The sequence below is a fragment of the Necator americanus genome, chromosome I (assembly GCF_031761385.1).
Source record: "Necator americanus strain Aroian chromosome I, whole genome shotgun sequence".
Taxonomy (NCBI): Eukaryota; Metazoa; Nematoda; class Chromadorea; order Rhabditida; family Ancylostomatidae; genus Necator; species Necator americanus.
Genome location: NC_087371.1, coordinates 7,787,877 through 7,802,337, shown reverse-complemented (window position 1 = coordinate 7,802,337; position 14,461 = coordinate 7,787,877). Strand labels below are relative to the sequence as shown.

Below are 14,461 nucleotides of genomic sequence, written 5' to 3'. Positions count from 1 at the left end.
CCAAATGTTCCCTAACTTAGAAGCTCAGAGAAAAATTCAACAACGCTGAACGTCCGGCTAAGGCGGGACTTCAGATTTTCTGAGGTGTTTGGCTCACTCTCCTTAATTGGTCAATGGAAATTAGCAGTAGTGACATTTTCTGTAAAATTAGAATTATGTATACTAACAACTCATTCTTTTTTTTCAAAAAGGCGAAAGATTCTAGAGTGTTTTTTTTTTCTAAACGCGTCAGCTCTACATTTGGAGAACATCCAAACTTCAGTGTCAAACATTGCTTTCATACCAAAATAATATAAACACAATTTGACAGCATTAATCAAAGCATGGGTTTCCCTCCTGTTTTTCCCACAACAATTATCACAGAAATACTTTTTAACATAAAATGGCGTGTACGACATCATTGTTCTGATAAGGGTAGCGTATCAAGTTAGATAATTTACGACTCCTTCGTGCGTCTATTTCCTTCCGTGCAAGGAAATAGACGCGCGAAGGAGTCGCAGAATTGAAAAGCAACACGGGCAGTGGACATGATATGAAAGAGTTGTAACGCCACATTTAACTTTTTCGACGTCCACACGATGTTACTGCGTGATTATACTGCACAAAAGTACACCACCTCCACGCCATTGGACCTGTCTCACACCATTTCATAGATATCTAGCGCTCCAATTCGACGCACCCTTTTCAAGCCCTACACGAAACATGCGGACATAGAAAAGAAAGCCAGCAACTGCAAGAGATCAAAACCCGCATCTTAAGAGCGGCACTAAAGACCAAACACCCGTCAAACCCCCTTTTTCGAATTTCGTGACACACAAACAAACAAACAAATAAACACATACACGGACTAAACTCGTCATTGTATACGTCTCAATGTTCGGCTAAAGCCGGACTCCAGAGTTTTTTGTGGTGTTCTCTTCGCTCGCCTTCACTGATCAATTAATCAAAATTAATCAAAAGTTAATAGTATTGACATTTTCTGTAAAATCAGAATTTTGTTTTTCTAACAATATTTTCTTCTTTATTTTTTTCACTACAAACAAAGGCGAAGGATTCCATAGTTTTCTTCCTAAACGCGTCAGTTCTACATTTCGAGAATATTCAAGTTTCAGCTTCAAACAATCCTTCGATGCCAATATAATATAGATACAATTTGAAAGTGTCAACTAAAGTTTTTTTCATCCTGTTTTTTCCAAACAATTATCACAGAATGAAGTTTAACATAGAATGATGCGAACAACATCATCGTACTGATAAACATAACGTCCCACATCAGATCATGTAAACTATTGGCTTCTGTTAAGGCAGCTGTTTCTGTTCCTATTTCCACCTTCTGAGGAAGATATGTTAGCATCCTGAGGGAAAGATGCAAAAAAAAAATAGATACGCGGAGGAGTGAAGAGGGTGAAAAGCAACGCGCTGTGGGACCCTTCACAGCCGATTTTATGGCTATCTGGCGGGGGGCACCAATCCGACGCCGTGGGACTCGTCGTACCCCATTTTTTGGAATTTCGTTTCACACCCAGACCCGGCTTGATCATGATGATTTGTTGAAAGTTTCCCACTTAGACCACGCTAGTGTTATAGAGTTACAAACATGCTGTATAATAATGGGCTTATTCTGTCACATGTGTGTGTCTTTGTGTGTGTAAGGAAATTTCAGAATGCGGTGAGGCGTCTCTGTTGGCATCAGTTTGGTGTGCTAGCACCACAGAGCGGTAAATTAGGGTGCGACGGCTATCGCACCGTCGGGTTGGTGTGTCAACCCCGGGTGCGGGACAAGAGGCACCCGTGAAAACCGGCTGACCGCTCCCGCCCTCCTTTCAGCACCGCACCTCTCCGCGTAAGTACGCCTGCCGCTCCACTAGCTAGACATCCTCCACGTCCGTCTGAGATCACATACACCTCGCCTTCTTGATGCTTTCTAATTAACGCTCCACGAGACATTCGCGCCGCGACGAAGCGACGGATGCTGCGAATTTTGAAGAGAGGGGTCTGAAAAACGAATTGATGCAGGAAGTTCTATGCACGGATATAGTAAACTAAGCGCATATTATTGGAAATAAAAGAGAAAAAGTAGATCCTTCTTTCCAGTGTAACTTCACATAAGTAAAGATTATCTCAAGAAGATGCTGCAGGGAAAGGAATAACATGCATATATTTTCACACATCTCCACTTTATTTGCTTATTACTTTGTATACTTTCTTTAAACTCTTTTCTAAATTTTACCTCCTCGAAATTCTACATAGATATAATTTTTATATAGAGCGCATGCCAAAGATTTGAATACTTGCCTGTACGTTTTATACAATAATACTTTGTATGATTCTTCAAACTCCTTTCAACAGCGTTTCATCGCTTCACTTCTGTTTATTCTCTGCATAAAATCAATATGACAGGTTAGGTGTATTAGTGGCGAAAAGAGACCTTTGTATCTTCGAGACATACTTTTGGGTACAACGAATGTCTGCTAGGCATCATTCGCACTTCGTTAGTCGTTGGATGTCAGTTTTACCCAGCTAGATAAGTAAAAAGAAATTCCTAGAAAGCGAAAAAAAAAGTAAAAAAAATAGCATTACACCGATCGGTGCGCATTCTTTGAATCATCTCTTGCATTCCCAGAGATGGATGAGTGGTTCCCATCTAATTAGTCAAAACAGGATAATTTCATGTTCACTCGCATTTCTAAATGGCATATCACTTATAGAAACCTCTTTCCTTCTTTATATTAACTTACAAACATGCTTTATGTAAAGTTTCAAACAACATCCAATAATTTCCTTTTCGTTTGATTCTAAAAGCGCATCATAAGAGCTGCAAGCGCGGCGAAAAAACTCCTCCTAAGAGCAGGAGATGCGGCGAATTGGGCGGGGAGGGTGGCGTGGGCAGGGCGTCAGCGAGACGTAGCACAAGAGGAGCAATCAAGGTACTGTAGCGATTATAACGGTATCACGGGGGGAGGGGGGGGGGGCGCACTGCAATTAACGACGCTCATTAGCCTCTTGGATACGCGGCGGCACATCATACGGGTACCTCTTGATCGTTCCCCTCCGACCCCAGAAAGCTATAAAACTGAGTGAGACGGGTACCACGGCGTCGGATTGGTGCGTCGATTCCGGAAATCTATAAAATTGGACGAGATAGGTCTAGCGGCTTTCATTTGGTGAGCAATATTTCCGTAAGCATGTCGCAAAAGGTGAATGAAATGTTGCAATTGTTTCATAGTCATGGCGAGCGCCCGTGTTTCGTTTCACCTCTACGGCTATCTGCGCGTCGTTGCAAGTTTGCCTCATGTTGATAACATGCCTTCTTTAGAAAGTGAAAACACGCACTCAAACGGCTGCTTAAATAACTGCGAGCAGTTCACATGATCTGACGTGGAACGTTATCCTTATCAGTACGATGCTGTTGTTCAAATCATTTACCGTTAAAACATCATTCTGTCATAACTGCTGCGGAAAACAAGAGTGTTCTTTAAATGTAAAACTGACGCATTTAGTAAGAAAACTATTAAATCTTTCGCTTAAAGGAATTAAAAAAGAAGGGGAAAACGTTAGTAAAAAAACGCAATTCTAATTTTACAAATATGACTCTACTATTAATTTTCTTCAATGACTGCAAGTGAAGCGAACACCACAAAAAGTTTGCAGTCTGGCTTCAGCCGGACGTACAGACTGGTGTAAAGATAAGAAGTACAAATTCTTGGCTTTGGCTTTAATCTGCATAGGATGCGCCTATGCATTTTACAGCAATTCGTGATTCTTTGAGTTTTACGAACTTGTACGTAGCATATACAATGAATTACGTGGGCTAGCCGATGATTAAGTTAGTGTTTTTACATTTTAAGGAAAGTCTGGCACCAATTTATCGATTTATTATAGAAGAAAAGGCTTGGGTTGCATTGGGACGGATTTGAACCTCCGAGCGGTAATATAGACAGCGGAACATCTTACCAAGTGCTCTATATTCCCATATAATTCATGATGTGAGATCAAAACATTCATGTGAAAAGCTCACTGACTCTTCCGTTCACCCTTGTCTATCAAATTGGCAAAGCATTGAGCCTTCCCATGCCAACCGCAACGTATAAGGGCTGGTTCCCAGCAGTCGGGATCCAGTTCTTTTCTTTCCCTTTTGGGGTGTGTTTTGTGTGGTATTTTGGTATCGCCATAATGTTCCCGTGTCCAGACGCACACCATATATCACTTCCAGCCGCATCGCCACTGTTAAATTCTACTGAGCCCGAACCGCTAGCCATTTATCACTTATAAGCAGGGTCAAGCGTGTGTTGAGAATTTCTCAACAGGAGGTCGTAAGAGGGGTGTTGGATCAAGGGGGGGGGGGGGGAGAGTCGTAAGAAGGGGTCGGAAAATTAAGAAAAAATTTAAGTAGGGGTCGGTAAATCAGAAAAAAATGAAAGGAACAAAGAGAAAAGGAAGACGGGGTTGTAGTTTTCAAACAAACACATATTAAGGTGTACAAAATGAAGTGTAATTTAGGTATGCGACACTCAGCAGAAGAACAGGAGTGAAAACTGCTTCTTTTTAGACGTAGTGCTGAAACTTGAAGGATGATCAGCAGTGAATGGCATGTTTTTATCGCATATCAGAAGATATTCACAAGTGAAACGAATTCTAAGGCTTTTTTTTCAGGTCCCGATATCTGCGACTAAAAAATGGAAGAGTTGTCTCAAAGAAGAAAAAACGTCAATGATGCATATTCAGTACTTGTGTTTTAATATAAAAATTGTTTAATATAAAAATAAATGATATAGAATAAGTATTTTTTTAGTATTCGAATAAACGATTGAAGAAGACTCGCGGTTGCAGTTGAGGAAGACTATTCTAGCATAAAAAGTTTGGATAAAAAGAGGGTACACAAACCAAAAAATGATTTTAAAAAAATTCATTCTTCATAATTCTGGTAATGAAACTACTGCGCTTTTTGAGGCAATCTTGAAGATGGACGACTTAGCATTTTTTGCTGCTCTAACTGATGCTTGATGACGTCGGAGTCGCTTCGGTGGCACAAACCAAAACAATTGAAATCTTGAATAAATGTGATGCATAATAGATGAAGTGATAATGTTGTGATGTGATAAAATAGGAAACCAATTATTTTAAATGCAATTAACTACCTGAAAGTTTTTGTTTTTCGAGAAATCGACTTGTTGTCAAACCCGTCAAGTCTAAGCTCTACAAAATTACGGTTCTACAGAACAAAATTACAAAATTACAGTCTACACTACAAAATGGTGTGTTACTAATTTAAATGAAAGAAATGAAACTAACCAGAGGTGACTTCGTATTGAGTACCATAAAAGGCAATCTTCATAGCTTGCATAGTGCTTCGGCACTCTTCGTCACAGCCAATTCAATATATTGAAGATCCGCAGTTTTATTGGAACGCAGCGTCGAAAATTCGCTTAGGAACGGATGACAAACGAGATCTTCAGAAGCTAACAGAAGTGTAAGAGCACTAAGTAAAAGTAGAAGCATAGCTGCAACGAAAAGCAAGTAAAAGCTGTCTCAAGCTGGTAAGTGTAGTGCAGACTTATTTATGCGCGATTACAAAGACTTCGATAAGGACGCCTGTTAATTGGCCATTACACGCTCTGTTGAAATAGGGCTGATGCTGGTGATCTAACAAGATTGGATAGCTCAACGAGATACCGCGCTTTTATTATTGTGACGGTCAGGGATCAATCCCTGCAAAGGTGCTTTTGGCGTAAAGGAATTTAAAGAGCACATTTCTCATCCTACGGTGACGAACTCCTTACCTTCAGTCGAAAAAGCAATTCTGATGCTGCTACTGAGCGAAAAAAAAGACATCTACAGGCGCAATTAGGGTTAAAATTAGTACAAAGTAGGCTCCACGAGTTTCTGAATATCTACGCTCAAAGTGAATTTTATGCAATAAAGCTGGCTACGATCTGAAGAGAGAGATTTCTTCTATATTTCTACAAAGTTTGGTGCCTCTAGCTTTCCTAGTCTTTTTGAAACCTAGTTGAGAAAAATCCCAATTTTTGCCTCAAATTTTCGAGTTTTTCTCAACTAGCTTTTGAGAGAATCAGAACACCTACAGAGGCTAAAATTTGCAGTCAAGTGTTTTCCTTGATGCTCTATCCAAATATAGAGTCGAATTTTCCAACGGCGCTACCGTATACTCGCAACGGGAAAGAAAGCGAAATCTCAGATTTTCGGCGACGCGTCAAAATCTGTGCGACTTCAAACAAATTTCCATAACTCTGCTCATGGTTTATAAAAACGAATTTGGTTTGAAGTGTGTCGTAGAGGAAGATTTTTGCTATCACAATTTGTTTTTACTTCTTTAAAGGTAGTTTTCGTCTCTAAAAAAGCTAGTGGAGAAAAAGTTGAGAAAAATGCCAAACTTCTCAACATTTTCTCAACTAGGTTTCAAAAAAACTAGAGAGTCCCTGCAAAAGATTTTTCAAACATATTGTAGTGCAGATCTTCCTCTACATAACGCAGTCAGCATTATCTTCTTATGTCTCTTCGTTAGTGAGTTATTCATGTTTATTTCAAGGTAACAAAATCCGACCTGTCCAGCAGTAATTTCCAATTAAGACCTGGTATTAATCACTAAAATAACCTCTATGTAACACTTGAATGTGGTAAACAGTGCTCTAAATACAATTTCAAAAAATTGCCGGTGAATTGTTCTCATCAGTGATTTTTTTTCTAGGTTCCGGCGGGGATCGAACTCTCATCCGTTCATTTCCATTGTCGATGAGTAAAATGTGTTTGTTAATAGTTGGAAATAGTGTGAAAATTGTTTTAAAAAGTGTTCTTCTTCTTTTCCAGCTGTTTTTTCGTTTTGCAAAAATAATGGTTCCGGCGGGGATCGAACTTTTGTTTATTGTTTAAAACTTTTATTTTTCTTGATCTTCTTCCATCTGACGCACGTCACGCGGCATCTTGGACATATAATTAATATGAACATATAATTTCTAGTTATTATTTATTCCATTAATATCGCTGCATTACAATATGTATTTTGTTTTATTTGGAGCATATTTATTTATTTTTTAAAATAATTTATTATTTGTTTATTACATTGTATTATTTTAATTTATTGATTATTCGTTTATTTGTTTTTTAAATTTTTCTTATTATACCCAAATTTTGATTGCTGTGTGGGCAGCTATACTGGTAGGAACGAGATGAGGGGGTCGTTTTTGGGAGGGTCTGCGAGGGGGGGTCGTTTTTAGGAGGGATTTTTCCCAACTATACGCTTGACCCTACTTATAAGATGAGAACCATCATCCGCATTACCGTTATGACATGGCCCGATCAATACCGATTGCCATCTGTTGTGTCGTGCATAATATGTGTTATTGCCATTGTATTGGTGCCTCAAGGATAAATCGCATTTAGAAATACTCGTGAACCACCTAAAATCATACCACTTTTTACTACTTGGGGGCTGTTCACATTGAAAATAAGAAGAACCACCATAAAGTGATCGATAGCCTGCCAAATACCTATATATGCCCATATTGAAGTGTAGGACAGTGTATTATTCAAATGATAGGGGAGTGAGTAATCATGACTTCTGTTATTGGTAGTAATGCGGTAAATTCGGAAATTCTTGCACTTTTCGGATTTGAGAATTTATAAATTGGGTTAAAATCGCACTGGTTGATGGTTGGTCCTAAAACAAACAATTTACGTAGCACTGAGCAAAGGAGGAGTTAGCAGGCATTGAAGCTTACCCGAACGCAACGCTGATTCAACGATTTTTGAATAGTCACAGCACATTGTGAAATAAATTCAAAACAGAACAGCTTATGAAAAAAACGATGTGAGGATTATTGCAATGTGGATGTCTTGTTACGTGACGTTTAAATATGTAAGAGGTGTCATCTTGATGGACTTCTGATATTCGCGAAGAACTTCGCTTGTTCTTCTTGCGGTGCTACAATCATTTGCATAGAATAATACTTCAGATGAGCGCCAGTTCAATAATACAAACGACTGAATAACTCTGAAATCTTCGAAAATTTACAGAGATGAATTTTGGGTTAATACTCGATTATAGGAATCGATGGGAGCTAATTTTGCATAATAAAAGCCAATAGAGTGAACTTTCATCGAATACAATCGTCAGCATTGTGAAGTTTGCAAAATTTCCCTCATCGTTCCTACTTTGAAAATTTAGCCAAATCCTTAGGAACATCGACTGGACAGATGTGGTTGCTATAAACTCTGGAAAATCTTGATATAAATTTCTTCACTAGCTTTCTTTTGTCGGCCGCCTTTATGAATATTCACCTACTCTCGAAACGTTGATAAATTCTAGTAACAGTGCTTGGACGAACATTACAATAGACAACATCTCCACATTCGAATAAATGGACTTGATAATTAGCTCTTGCATTTTCAGTTCAGAGTTTTTCAACTTCTTCCTTTTTACCATTATCTTAAACAAGAAAATTTATTAAGGAAGTGCTGAACATGAAAAGAGAACAACAATGACACATTTAGGCAAAGATGCGGATAGCAGTGTTAGGCTATGACATCCTCTCGCTGTTTAAGTTAAAGAATATAAAAAGAATATATCGTAATACCGTATGAAAGAAAATCTCAGTGAATGTACAGATTTGAAGCGTAGTCTGCAAGTAAACATTCGGGAGCACAGGTTATAAGTGTTCGTTGACTGTGAAACCGTGTGATGTCATTGCGATTTATGGGACAGATGTTAGTGTAGTTATAGTAATACCTGTTTCAAATTCTTCAGCGAAGCGAAAGCGCCAGGTTCGAGCGAAGAAATACTGCATCCACTCAGCTTAAGCACTTCCAGCTCTTTCATGGAGTCAAATATCTCCACAGGAGGCTCGAAAATCCCATCGGCCCTTGAAAGATCGAGGGTCTGGAAAAAGGGACGTCAAAGTCTGCTTTTTATCAGGTGAAGGGAAATACCTTAAGTGATTTGAGAGATGTAATAGCGTCGAGAACTGTACCATTAATGTAGTTATGTTCACCAAAAATTAACGTTTCTAATTTTTCCAGTGTTTCGAAAGAGCCGGGCTCAATATTAGTGATGAAATTGCCGGATAAGTCGAGGTATTTGAGCTGAAAATATAAAACATGACAATGCGGGAGTTTAGTGAAGCTACTAATCTAATGTTGATTTCTAGTAACTTCTACTTTTCTTGCGGATCTTATTGTGATATTTCATTTTTCCCTCTTCCGAAAGAAACAGAAGTTAGCTGATATATTTTTGACATATAGTCGGATCAAAATGACGTATCGGTTAGGATCCAGGAGGACCCTCACCGGCACCATTCATTGGTGCAGTTGGTCCAATGATTCCATCTCCACCGCGTCACTTCAAGCGCATCCTTTTACGCAACTGTACCGTGTTTCATGTCGTTTTGACTCTACTGTATTTGATTATTACTAAGGGAGTAACAATAAGTTTTTAAATGGAAGATCCCTTTCTGGGACTTCCCATAAGTCGAGCTGTGTCTCCAAATGGTGTGCGTTCCGTGAACATCGTGACTAGATGTGGTTCTACTTTGTCCTTTTTTTCTCTTCAAAGAAGGGAACTTGTACAGCAATGCGAGCAGCTTTTGTTCCACCAATTAAAATGTGCCGGAAAAAACACATCAGCGGTGTGTAAGATTCGAAATTTTAAAGGCATCACTCCACCAATCTCAGGTGGTACGGATTTCAGGTGGAGTATTCGTATACCACGCTCCTCATTATTGTGAAAATAGACGACAGCGCTTTTTTGGTGACAAAGTCAAAATGAGTGGAAAAGTCGAACGATTTATCGATTATTACCCAAGGTCTCGAACTTGCTCTTGATATTGAATAGTTGTTGAATTGCAGAAGTACGGAACCTGAAGAGCCTCTCCAAAATGCAAAGCTACTGTTTTGGAAAGATTTAAAGGTAGATCCCATTTTCTTGACCATGGTACCATTCTCTGGATTGCCAGCGAAATCGTGTTGTGGGCAAAAGTTTGCTCATTAGGTCGATACGAAAAATACATTTTGATGTCGTCCGCGAACATCTGAACTTTTATGTCAGGATGGGTTTTCAAATAGCTAGGAAGGTCAACAGTGTACGCAAGGAAAAGGAGCGGCGAGAGGGCGCTGCTTTGGGGAACGCCGGTTTGCAATGTATAACGCTTGGAGTAACTGTTATGGACCCTTACAGTCATGTGCTGTTCTTGAAGATACGATTTCAACCAACTGAGCAACTATCCGCGAACTCCATAGTTTTCGAGTTTGAAGAGAAGCTTTTTGTGGTTTACCATGTCAAACGCTTTAGATAGGTCGAATAATATTACATCAACTGACTTCCCTTTGTTCACTTCGGTCATCCAATCGTAGACCGAATCAGACAGTAGTGAAGTAGTGGAGGATCCAGATTGGAAGCCGTGTTGTTCGAAAGGAATGACATCTCTTGATGATAGCTACTCGTTTAGTTTTTCTTTGATTATCTTTTCCAAAACTTTGCTTGCGGAGGGTACAATACTGATGGGGCGAAAGTTCGAGAGAGCGGTAGAAAGTTGTGATCTAGCCCAAAATATTCATGCTCCCACTCATTTACGTTCCATTCTCGACCTCGTTCTTTCTTCCGGATATAGTATCAGTAATATCGAAATTCTGCCTCCCTTTGCCAATTCCGATCATAATGTTGTTTCGTTCAAGTTCGACTTTAATACTGATCAACCTCTCTATCTGCTCTTGCCAGATTTCAGTCGCGTAAACTATTCCGGGTTACGTAAATTTCTCGCTCGTGTGGACTGGCTGGAAGTTTTCGACAACTATCAGTCGGTTGCAGAAATGTATCGCCGCTTTTGCCTCGTGATGTACGATAGTTTAGCCAAGTTTGTCCCGCTGAAGTTTAACAAAAATTATGTACCTACTTATCCTTCGCATTTACGAAATCTATTTGACCAAAAGAATCGACTCTTCTACCAACTTGATAACCTTTTGAACAACGCTCTCTATAGAAAAATTTGCGCTGATCTTGACTATCACATGAAAAAATACCTTGCATATCGTGAGCGTTTGTCGAAAACATGTACGAAAAAGTTTCATAACTTCCTCGCTAAAAGAATTAAACAAGCACAAAAACTGCCTGTGTTGAGGACTGACAATAGGAATTTGATCGAAACCGATTTCGAAAAAGCTAACGCATTTGCTGAATTCTTCGCTTCTAACTACTCATTAAAACTGAATGAAAGCCGTCATAATCTTCCATTGCCATACTGAATCCTCTGCCACTCAGGTTCCTCAAAGGTCCTTCGACTTTGTCATCTATCCAAATGAAGTCCTTACCGTTGTAAAACGTTTAAATCTTTCGTTTTCGTGTCCCTACGATGGTATTCCCCGATAGTTTACCAAAAATGTGCAGATGTTTTGTGTCTTCCTCTTGCTGCATATTTTTAATGCGTCGCTTATCTTCAGTGAAATTCCTAACATTTGGAAGAAGCACTTATTACCGCAATACCCAAAAAAAGCAATTCTAACGCTCTCTCGAACTTTCGCCCCATCAGTATTGTACCCTCCGCAAGCAAAGTTTTGGAAAAGATAATCAAAGAAAAACTAAACGAGTAGCTATCATCAAGAGATGTCATTCCTTTCGAACAACACGGCTTCCAATCTGGATCCTCCACTACTTCACTACTGTCTGATTCGGTCTACGATTGGATGACCGAAGTGAACAAAGGGAAGTCAGTTGATGTAATATTATTCGACCTATCTAAAGCGTTTGACATGGTAAACCACAAAAAGCTTCTCTTCAAACTCGAAAACTATGGAGTTCGCGGATAGTTGCTCAGTTGGTTGAAATCGTATCTTCAAGAACAGCACATGACTGTAAAGGTCCATAACAGTTACTCCAAGCGTTATACATTGCAAACCGGCGTTCCCCAAGGCAGCGCCCTCTCGCCGCTCCTTTTCCTTGCGTACACTGTTGACCTTCCTAGCTATTTGAAAACCCATCCTGACATAAAAGTTCAGATGTTCGCGGACGACATCAAAATGTATTTTTCGTATCGACCTAATGAGCAAACTTTTGCCCACAACACGATTTCGCTGGCAATCCAGAGAATGGTACCATGGTCAAGAAAATGGGATCTACCTTTAAATCTTTCCAAAACAGTAGCTTTGCATTTTGGAGAGGCTCTTCAGGTTCCGTACTTCTGCAATTCAACAACTATTCAATATCAAGAGCAAGTTCGAGACCTTGGGTAATAATTGATAAATCGTTCGACTTTTCCACTCATTTTGACTTTGTCACCAAAAAAGCGCTGTCGTCTATTTTCACAATAATGAGGAGTGTGCACATTAAGGACCCAGATTTACTAGTATTTCTTTACAAGACAAACGTTTTGCCACATCTAGAATACGCTACGCCAGTCTGGAGTCCATTCTTGAAAAAGGACATCAAGAAGTTAGAGAAAGTACAACAAATTTTCACTAGGCTGGTTTATTATAGATGCTTTCCCGATCCGGGTTATCCTGACACACTTCCCTCCTATGAAATTCGACTCAACGCGCTGAAATTAAAGAGCTTGAAGTACAGACGAGTAGTGAACGATTTAGTTTTGAGTTTTCGAACCCTACGAATGGAACTTAAGCTAAAGGCAAGCAAATATTGGATTTTCCGTCCAACAAGCGAGAGAACAGGAAGTTTCAATTTGCACTACTCTAAACTCAGACGAAAATTTTTCTCAACTATGTTTAACTCCTTTTTCTGCAGAATTGCGCGTTGGATTAATCTACTTCCAGCTGAAATTATGCCTAGTCCAAACTCGAAGATATTCAAAAACAGGCTATCCAAACTAAATGTTCTACCTATTCTAGGTATGAGGGAGGCCTAAAATCTCGTTGTTTCAGAGACGTGGAGCAAGTTCCTCCTCTAACAAGCGACCACAATAAGCCATTGGATTGATATCTGTTTTTAGCTCACAGTTTTGGTTCCTCCTTTCCTGTTGTTCATTATGACACTAGCTAGCTGGAATTCTGCCTTGATATGCTCCTTTCCAATTCGTCCCTGCAGTTGGTCCTTATTCTCTCCTGGTGGTGGAAAGCCGTTCAAGGATAGCAAAGTTAGTGAGCCTCTGCGCTTGAGGTCCCCCCACCCGTTCGCCCAGGGTCCCGTACGGATTCCTCCGTTCGAGGTTAAGTTGGTCACCCAAACCCTGGTATCCGGTTATCTACCGTAGCGTTCTGGGTCTGGGAAAAGGATCTCGCGTGAGGATTTCTCACCTTCTGTAGCAGGAGAATGACCTGCCAACCCACCACTCCTCATGCTTTAAAGGGCCAGCCTTGTTGTGTAAAATTCGGGCGAAATTCTAGTGAACTCTGTTCCATCTTGTTCTTTTTTTCTGTTTTATGGGGCACACCTGCAGGTGTTTGAGTATATATATATATATATATATATATATATATATATATATATATATATATATATATATATATATATATATATATATAGCGTCCGGCTAACGCCGGACTTCAGACTTTCTGTAGTGTTTGCTTCGCTCGCTTTCACTGATCAACGAAAATTAATATTAGTGTTATTAGTTCTATGAAATTGGACCTGTGTATCTCCAACAATCTTTCTTCCTTTTTTATATTATAACTAAAAGCGAAAGATTTCATAGTCTTCTTTCTAAACGCGTCAGTTCTACATTTGCAGAATGTTCGAGCTTCAGCTTCAAACACTCCTTATCAATATATTATAGACAATATTTGAAAGTATCTTGCGAAATATGGGGTTTTCTCCTGTTTTCTTTAACCGGTATCAAAGAATGGTGCTTTAGCATAAAATAACGTTAAAGACATCATTCTACTGATAAAGATAACGTTCCACGTCAGATCACATAAACATCTTGCTACTATTTAAACAGCAGTTTGCATACGTGTTTCCACTTTCTGAGAACGGCATGCTACCAACTTGAGGCGAACGAAGAAAGAAATAGATACGCGGAGCAGTCATGAAGGTGAAAAGCAACGCGCCCAGTGGCCACGGATATGAGACGGCTTTAATCATTTATCTTTTGCGACATGCACGCGAAGTTATTGCGCACAATTTCGATTCCGCGGGACCCGTCTCACCCACGTTATAGCTATCTGGCGCCAGCGCGACAACCCGACGCCGTGGGACCCGTTGCACCCCCTTCCACAGGTATCTGGCACCGGTGGACCCGTCGCACACGCTCTTATAGCGATCTGGGGCCGGTGGACCCGTCGCACCCCCTTCCACAGGTATCTGGCACCGGTGGACCCGTCGCACCCCCTTCTACAGGTATCTGGCACCGGTGGACCCGTCGCACACGCTCTTATAGCGATCTGGGGCCGGTGGACCCGTCGCACCCCCTTCCACAGGTATCTGGCACGGTGGAACCCTTCTATGAGTCTGCGCCCCGGCCCATCCGACCGCGGACCCGTCGCAACTCATTTTTAGCTATCTGAC

At 40.2% G+C, this 14,461-nt stretch overlaps 2 protein-coding genes across 3 annotated transcripts; one reads left to right on the top strand and one right to left on the bottom strand.

Annotated features, from left to right (window-relative positions):
• Nucleotides 1-5,331: 5,331 nt before the first annotated feature.
• On the bottom strand, nt 5,332-10,352 carry RB195_004820 (uncharacterized protein; the record flags this gene model as incomplete). 2 transcript variants are annotated; one of them, XM_064182839.1, is made up of 5 exons in its annotated part: nt 5,332-5,501; nt 8,296-8,443; nt 8,744-8,893; nt 8,944-9,096; nt 9,870-10,040. In XM_064182839.1, the coding sequence occupies 5 exons, from the start codon at nt 10,038-10,040 to the stop codon at nt 5,332-5,334; spliced, it is 792 nt and encodes a 263-aa protein (XP_064034107.1). The 2 variants fall into 2 exon arrangements, with proteins under 2 accessions (XP_064034107.1, XP_064034106.1); XM_064182840.1 differs by lacking the exons at nt 5,332-5,501; nt 9,870-10,040 and adding an exon at nt 10,284-10,352 and having other exon boundaries at nt 8,282-8,443.
• Nucleotides 10,353-10,509: 157 nt separating this feature from the next.
• On the top strand, nt 10,510-11,250 carry RB195_004819 (uncharacterized protein; the record flags this gene model as incomplete). Its single annotated transcript, XM_064182838.1, has 1 exon — nt 10,510-11,250. One exon carries the CDS (start codon nt 10,510-10,512, stop codon nt 11,248-11,250), a length of 741 nt encoding a protein of 246 aa, XP_064034105.1.
• Nucleotides 11,251-14,461: the final 3,211 nt, after the last annotated feature.